The sequence below is a fragment of the Nannospalax galili genome, unplaced genomic scaffold (genome assembly GCF_000622305.1).
Source record: "Nannospalax galili isolate Female #2095 unplaced genomic scaffold, S.galili_v1.0 scaffold139, whole genome shotgun sequence".
NCBI lineage: Eukaryota > Metazoa > Chordata > Mammalia > Rodentia > Spalacidae > Nannospalax > Nannospalax galili.
Window position 1 is genome coordinate 6,001,184 of NW_008345884.1, and position 8,785 is coordinate 6,009,968.

The 8,785-nt window shown below is 38.7% G+C and overlaps 1 protein-coding gene across 1 annotated transcript in view; it reads right to left on the reverse strand.

Moving 5' to 3' along the window:
- Positions 1-2,560, reverse strand: part of Mroh2b (maestro heat like repeat family member 2B) — a 98,878-nt gene extending 96,318 nt beyond the window's left edge. Inside the window, exons 1-2 of the mRNA XM_008842125.1 lie at positions 2,545-2,560; positions 1,447-1,508 (exon numbers count right to left, since the gene is read on the reverse strand). Coding sequence (XP_008840347.1) covers positions 1,447-1,508; positions 2,545-2,560 — 78 coding nt within the window. The remainder of the gene's footprint in view (positions 1-1,446; positions 1,509-2,544) is intronic.
- Between the last annotated feature and the right edge of the window lie 6,225 nt (positions 2,561-8,785).

Below are 8,785 nucleotides of genomic sequence, written 5' to 3' on the forward strand. Positions count from 1 at the left end.
ATTTAAATTCTCCCCACGGGGCCCCCATTTTTTTTTTTTTTTTTTTTTTTTTTTTAAAAAATTAATCCTTAGGATTGGCCCTCAGAAACTGCATAAGATGTAGTTTTTTTTTCTTTTCATATGTGCTTTCTCAGCCTTCCTGACCACCTATGAATCCATGTCTTGCTCCATGTATAGTTTCTGTTTTCTGAAGACCTTGCTGTCTTAGCAAGGGTCACCTTATGGAGCCTTTACCATGTTTTTGGAACTAGGCTAGACCTTATATTTGGAACACAATGTTCACAACAAGGCTTTATGTTAGGTGCCACCAATAGACTCATTTTATAACTGAGGAACCTGAGTCACAGAGAGCTTCACTTGTGGTTAGCATTGAGTGCTTATGTCACACTTTGAACCTGAGTATCTGAATCTTAGCTGACTCTTTAACCCATTGGCTGTAGTACTGGCTGTCTTCATTTTGTGGCCATACCTGGGAACATTTCCATTATTACTACTACTACTGCTACTACTGTTATTATTTGACACAGTTTTTCACTATGTAGCTCTGGCTTGCCTGGAACTCACTATCTCCACTGTGTTGTCCTTGAACTCATAGAGATCTTCCCATTTCCAAGTGTTTGAGAAACAGTGCTCTATGGAAAAGTTAATTTCTACTAAGAAATTCACAAAAACAGTTGTTAATCATACTTAATTGTCAGGACCATGCCTAGGTTCATCACTGATGGATCTAATAAGAATCTCTGACAGTGAGGCCCAGTGTTTGGTGCTTTTCCCAAGACTATACAGCTGGGGTTGAGCAGCACTAAATGAAGAGACAGAAATGTAACCCATTGCCTTTCACAAGAGGCAACACTGAACAACTATTAAGAACACTTTGTTGGAGTTAAATGGGCTTCTATCTGGGCAGAGTTCATCTGTCCCTGTTTGAGCAAGTCATGTAACTTATTGGTGCTCCATTTTTCTCAGTTGTCAAATAGAGACAGAAATACCTACCTCACAAAGTTGTTGTGAGGAATGAATATTGCATAAGGCATCATCGTGTGGACACCATCAAGCACTCCACTTCCTAGAAAAGTGCTCAGTGAGTGGCAGTTACTGTTATTTGGCTGTTGAGATGAGCATTGGAGGCCTCTGGGGAATTTTCAAAGGAGCCCTCATGTTACAAAGGAGGAGATTCTAACTCAGGTGCTTGTAAGTCTGACATTCCCCTCTTTCCATGTCTACCTATGCGAGGTTATGAATAAGAGTATCATTTGTTAGCTTCTCTGGTTCCTGAAACACTGAATACCATTATTTCAGCACTATGATGACCTATTACAAATGCATTTCCTGAAATCTCGAATGACAGAAAATCTCAAGGCAGATAAAGGAAGTTGAAGCAAAGAATGTATAACATGTCTCAACACTGGATTAGAAAAGGTGAACAGGAAAGAGGTTTTTACATACCTTGTTAATATTATCTTCTTTACTCAGCATCCCAAGGGTGAGGTTAATATCTCCAAACAGCTCTAAAGTGCACAAAAATTAAAACATGCATTGAGCTGTTTCTCCCTATTAGTTCCTTTGTAGTTAGTCACAAACATTTCATTTGTTGTCTCCCCCACTTTCTCTCCTTTATCTCTTCCTAGATTGCTAGCTCTTTGATGGTAGGAATAGACGCTGTCCTCAGATCCTATTCCCAAAGTACTTGAAATAAAGAGGTGCACAGTAACTGCTCTGAATTGCAAAATCAGTGTAGAGGTGAAGAGAAAAGATGCTGAATTCCCATTAATGCCCCTAGTCAAGTGTGTGCCATCTTCCATGTGCTCTCCAGCAAGGCTCAGGTGTAAGAGTTAGTGAGATGAATCCTTACTTATGGGCAAGAGCAGAACATGCTTTATTTCTCTCCCTTCCCCCTTTAACGCATCCTCTCTTTCTGACTACTTTTCTGTGCCTGCAAGGACCTTCTTCCAGGCCCATGCTCCTGAGACTGGGCTCTTTCCTGAAAAAAACCTTAATGTTCTGACTTGTGCTTTCTAGAAACACATGTTTTTGATAAAAACTCTAGAAAACAACAAAATTACCATGACAACAACAACAACAACAACAACAACCAATTGAAGTCAAAGACTTCAACAATATAGGCCAATGGCAGGCTGGTAGGTAGAATGCTTTTGGAGGTAGAGATTTCCCATGGGCCTTCAAATCAAGTACATAGCCTATTAGTACAGAACTTCTGGCAAAGTAAGAAGAGAGCCACACTGAAAAATTGGAAAAAAAAATTGCCAGTGATTTTTCAAATATTTAACATTAAATAAGAATTGGTTTTCCTGCTACACAATTACATTTTCCTAAAACAGATTATAAAATTTTAAAGCACAACATATCAAAGGCTTCCAGTCTATTCTGGTCCTTCATAATCAGTATTATTACTTTAAAATAAATGGAAAATAAAAGAAGGTAATCAGACTTTAGCACAAATGTTTCACAAAATCTTTGAGGTGTATGATTGCTCAGGCAAACATACATCAGGGCCCTAACTCCTCAGGATCCAGCGAGGCTTACCTGTGGAGCCTTCCATGCTGGGAGTTAGATCTTAGCAGTTTTAGGCTTTCTAAGAGATAGCACCTAAGTATTAGAAACAGTACAACGAAAAAGTCAATGGACCACGTAGGCAAGTTTCTCACATAAGGTTCACATATGGTCCCCTAAGTGAAAGTCCTTCCTCACTTGATTGGCACAGAGATCTGGGAGCTTCTAGTGATGGGCTTGTTGTTGAGGTGGACGACGCTGTCTTCTACCACCTTGACATTTTTTTGCTTCTGAGTTCCTGCTAACCAAGATGGCTGCATCTCAACGAACGTTATGTCTTTGGTGCAGACCAGTGTGTCTGAGAGGAAGAAATTAGAAACTGGGATTCAAACCATTGTTACAGATGGAAGGAGTTGCTCTCCCTATTCTTGGGCCTATTGATAACAAATCTAGGAACGATTTTCAGAGGCCACTTTGCTGGCCTAATGTTGGTAAAGCCTTTAGGTGATCTTGATAGTTCTATTTGGTGAAAGTCAGTCACACAATGGGCATGCTCAGTGGATCGGAATGCCTGTCAGGGGCAGTTGCAGGGAATGACCAACTGACACAGCAGCTAAGCCAAGCCACTCGTCACTGACTTGTCAGAATCTTGGTCTTACCACAGGAGCAGACTTTTCCTTTGACTCCCTTGTATCTACTGGTTTGAAATTATTTGTTATATGGCCTCTTGACCATAATACTTTCAACTTCATTAACATGGACTTGACTTTTGCCTCAATGCCTCTTAACACCAAATCTGTATGATTATAATATTAAATATAGAGAAGATGACGGAGAACGAAAAGGAGTCCTAACAGTATATAGATCTAAAAGGGACCAAGGAACAGGCTCATGACAATTTTCAGTGGGTGCTTCTTCAGCTATCTTCATCAAGGAAGATTATTTCAGATTTGAGGATCAAGTGCTTAAAAATAAGCTTTAAATGAATGATTTTTGATCAAAAATTTTACTGGTGAATATTTTTTGTAAGCAGTGATAAGGTTTCACAAAGACAATTTAAAGTATATTATGTACTTTGATGATATCATCCCCTCCTCCCTCCTCTTTCCCCTTCCCTCTAGTCTCCTTCTTCCTTCCCCCATCTCCTCTCTCTTCTGCTTTCATGTTACATTAGAAGAATACACAGATGAGAAGAAACATATTTGTCTTCTGAGTCTGACCTATTTTGTTCTCCAATGGCATCCGTTTTCTAGCAAACAGCATAATTTTTATTTGCGGCTGAGTAAAGCTACATTGCATAAATTCTCTCTCTCTCTCTCTCTCTCTCTCTCTCTCTCTCTCTGTGTGTGTGTGTGTGTGAATGTATGTACCACATTACCACATTTCTCTATCCAGTCCCCTCTTGACAGACATCTAAGCTGGTTCCATTTCTTCGCTATTGTGCAGCAGTAAATACGGATGTGCAAGTATCTCTGTGGCATATAGACTTAGAGTCCTTTGGATATACCTAGGAGTGTCATAGCCAGACCATATGGTAGTTCTAGCTTTAGTTTTTAAAGAAACCACACTGGACTTCCAAAGTGGCTGCACCAATTACATTTCTACCAGCTGTGTATATGCTTCCTCCTCCTCTTGCCCCCACCAGCATTTGTTGTTTGTTCTCATTTCATGAGGCCATTTACTCATTGGGTTGTTTGTGATTTTTTTTGGTATTGAGTTTAAATTTATGATAGATATCAATGCTATATCAGTTGGAGAGCTAGTACATTCTACACAGACTGTCTTTTCACTTGATTGTTTCCTTCACAGTGGAGAAGCTTCTTTAATTTCATGCAATCTCATTTGTTAATGCTTGGTATTATTTCTCGAACTAGTGGAGACCCTTTCAGAAAGTCCTTGCCTGAGGATAGCTGCTCATCAAAGAAGTGTTTATATTGCTATTGAAGGAGACTACTACAAAGTTCCTCAATTGGTCAAACACAGACAATAAGTGACTGCAGGTGTCCAGCCCTAACTGATACATCGACAGTGGAACCTCCACATCTGAAGCTGAGGGATAAGTTACATATTTCCAAATGGTCAGCTGTAAACACATGTACATATGAGCACCACTGAATGAATTCAGTGCATTTTATTTTATAAATATATATGTATGTAACAATAATAATCAAGGCGAGGGCAAGAAATTGAGAGGGAGCTGGGGGACATGGGAGGAGTTGGAGGGGGGACTGTGAGGGGTGGAAATGATACAAATACGATACTTATATGTGAAATTCTCAAAAAATAAAAAAGTATTAAAAAAGAAATCCTTCTGCCATATATGACAGAATGCATGACACCTGGTTGGGGGCTATGGTGGGGTTGCTGGCAGGGGAGGGGGGTCTAAATATGATCAAGATGTATGAAATTCACAGAAATTTAAAGAAGACAATTCTTGCTTGTGCCTATACTTGAAGTGTTTTCCCTTGGCTTTCTCCAACAGTTGTAGAGTTTCAGGCCTTAAGGTCTTTGAATAGATTTTTGTTATTCATCCTTCTGCTAGATATTTGTCTCTGCTTTTCATGTTTGTAACCACCTTTTCTGAGAGTGTTGCCCACAGCACCTTGTCACTGGATTCACCCGGTACCCTCATTTAAAATGTCAATTTTCAAGTTCCACCTCAGATGTGGCAAATGCGAATGAGGAGGCAGAAATCTGTATTGTAATAACTTCTGGTCTGTATTTTAATTAGCAATGATCATTAAAGTCTAAGAAACCCTGGGCAGGAAACTTGCCCAATCACCTATTAGGAGATAGGCAAAGACTTAGCCATTTTGCAAGGATGCTCACTGCAGTTGGCAAAGAAGCTGCCTTTCTCCAGCACTCTGGCTCAATTGCATCACTGAATGGGTTGAGAACTGGTGAGCTCTTGCTGTGGTGACTGACAGCAGCCTAAGGAAAGAAGTCATAAGAAATGGAATGCTCTTGGAATGTCAAAAAATGATGTGCAGTAAACTTAATAATGAGAGATTCAGCTATTTAGGAAATTGTTATAATCTTCTTTTCTGTGAATGGCAACAAATGATCTTATCTGCATCCCCATGCATAAAGATTTCATAGAAAATTCAGGAGGTTAGGATATAACTGATTTGCATTAACTTTGTCATTTATTCATCAGCGCAATAAAAACAAATTTTCTTCACTAATGTCTTTTCAGATAAAATGAATTTAGATAGATTAGAAAACTCTAGATTCTCAGAACATCTAATTTGCTGCAATTTTATTCCATGGGGTGGGGGCATCTTTCTTGCATATTTTCATCAACTCCTCTTCTCTTTTCACCAGGCAAACACAATATAGATTTGATTCCTCTGAGGTTCTAGAAGCATATTAAACAGCAATTCTCAAAGCTGATAAGATGGCATGTGCTAAGGAACTCAGTATTGTTTCCAGACACTGGTTTGTGAAAAAGCCTAAATTCAGCCTTCTTAAAGAACTAGGGGTCTCTCTGGGTGGGTGTGCAGAAACTATCCCTTTTCAATGTGATTTGTCATAGGATACTTTCTAAATCTAGGAGCACTGTGTTCCCAGTTGAAATGTTAGACAGGAATGTGAATAAGGCAGTAAAGGCAAAAGATAATGCTGTAGGGGAACAGACACTTAAAATATGGAAACATACTTAAATTTAAGCTTTGTGGTTTTAGCAGTTTTATTGTAAATGATATTTTTGTGGAGGACAATTACTTTAAACTGACATCAATTCTTTTATTCTTCATTAAAGTGTTACATTTTCTAAAATATTCTGAGTGGAATTAGACATGACTGTTTTTTAGCTAGTTCCAGCAGCTAAACCCAATTCTTTGTATTTTAGTATGCGAAAAGGCAAGCCATATTAGATGCAGTTTAATATGGAAGTGAATTTGCCTTTGATTTTAGTAACCTCCCATTTTCCCGCTTGTTTCTCTTCCTCCTCCTTTCCTTCTTCCCTATCTGCTGTCTTCGTGTTCCCCACGGTGTTTCTGGCCTCTCTTTGTGTGTGTGTTTTAAAATATTTTTCCGTATTTGAATTTTTTGTTATAGTAATCAGCAACAAAACAACGAAGGAATAATCCCAATATGATTCAATTTAGATAAATTCAACACACATTATTTTTGTTTACTTATTATACAAGAAACCCCATGGTAGAGATCACCGCGCATATCATAATTCAACAACCGCGTAGAAACCAGTCCATTGTCAAAACAAACTGGACAATGAGCCAGGGTGGATATTTTTGTGACAGAAGAGCAAATAGGGCATGGAACGGTTGTAAGTTCTGTCTGAAGAGCACAGGGGTCATGCTTGAGCTGGCCCATGGAAGTGGAGTTGAGTCTGCTTCTTAGCAGTCAAGAGAAACTGATTTTCTTCTTTGCTGAGTAGAAGACAGCAGTGTCTCTAATTTCTTTTTCAGCATGAATAGAGAGTAAGCAACAGCATTTTCATGATTTTTCTATTTGTTTACCAAGGCTTACGCTATTTCATTGTTTTCATTACTTTGATTTCAGTGGTATATCTACAATCTCCCAGCCAGAGAAGCAAGACTCAAGTATGAAATAAAAAGGAACAGAAGAAATAGTGTGATGGATTCAGAAACTCAAATTGTCTTTAGTCTGTTTCCGAATCCTTGCATCATTATGGAAAAATAAACCATGTCCCTAGACTGATTTTGACTTCTCAATTATGAAAATATAAAGAGATCCTTTTAGTTGGCCAAATGACCATCTCCTATATCAAATAACTTTCCCTCTCAACTGTGTTAACAATTCTAAAAAAAACATTTAAATGTTTCTAATTCCAACGGAACAAATTTATAAATGAAGTTTTGTATTGGAACCCTTGGTAGCTAAGGACTTTCTTTCTCTTCCCTCTGTAAACAGCATGCAATCTCCCTTCTTGCACTGGTAGCCACAGCCAGTGATACAGGGAGAGAAGACTGGAGGACTCAGTGGGGAGGGGACTGGGCACAAGATAGTAACACTGTGGACCATGAGGTATGGGAAGAAAGTGTGTGTCACATCCTAATTCAATGACTGACTTTCAAATAATGTTTCCTGATTAAAAATCCTCAAGAGCTATTAACCATTAATTACTAATCTGAAACATGTGCAAAAAGCAGTTACACTTCCCTGTGTCATTAAGCATACTGCATTTAAAAATTAAGAGCACAGCTTTGAAGGTGTCCCTTTAGGAATTCAGAAAAAGCTTAAGGAAGGAATCTCTCTAGAACCTGAAGTTGAAATAATTATACAATTATTTCACTTTCAAGTGATAGATAACTCAGTCCTTACAGATGAAGGAGTAATTTACTAGCAGATTGTTTTTCAGAGCCCTTTATAGTAGGTCTGTCTTTGTTACTGATGGGTTTAGGGAAAAGAACCCAGCCTGTCTTGCAATTTGGGATAACTGAAGAAATTTCTGGAATCCTGGAAGTTTCTGGAAAAATGAGAAGATTTTTCTCTAGTGCCCTGACCCCACAGGAATTGGTGTATTGCTTTCTGGGGTTCACTCAACTTGCCTAGATCTTTCAGGATGAGGTTTGAACCATCTTGACTTTGGGGGTTGTGTTAGTGGGAAATAAAATACTTCTTTGACTGAGGAGTTCATCTTTTTTTTTTTTTAACTTTTGCAAAAACTTGAGAATTCCATACATGCATATAAGGTGTTTTGATCAAATCCATGCCCACTTCCTCCCTTTCAACACCTCCCATATCTCCCTATCATTTTTTTCTTTTTCTTTTTCTTTTTTTTCTTCTTTCATTTATTTTTATGGGGCTTTTGGGTACTCTAACATTTCCCCCTCTGAAGAGGTAACCCTAAAATCTTTTAAGGATTAGATACAAGCTCACAAATGCTTTTGACATTTTTCCTTTGGAATAGAGTATGTTGCTAACAGTCCCAAGGACATTTTGACTTTTAGCCAAGAAACTGGCTACTTTTCTTTGGGGTCTTTTTACCCTAACTGCCTACCCAATTCCTACCTCCTATTCTTATCATGCCATCCTCTGAAGGGGTTACCCAAATTGCCAATAGGGAATCAAGACACAGACTGCTCTGGCTTCTTCCATACTGAACAGGGTACTCAGGGTGAGGCAACTGGAGTACCCCTTCAGTGGTACCTAAAAGACTTCCAAATTGCATAATTCTTATCTCTAGGGGGGGAAAAGAAAGTCCTTGAATTGTGAATAGGAAATGTGAAGGAGAAGTAAAGGCAAGAGTAGTTAGCATTACAAGTCTAGACAGGGAACTAAAAAAAAG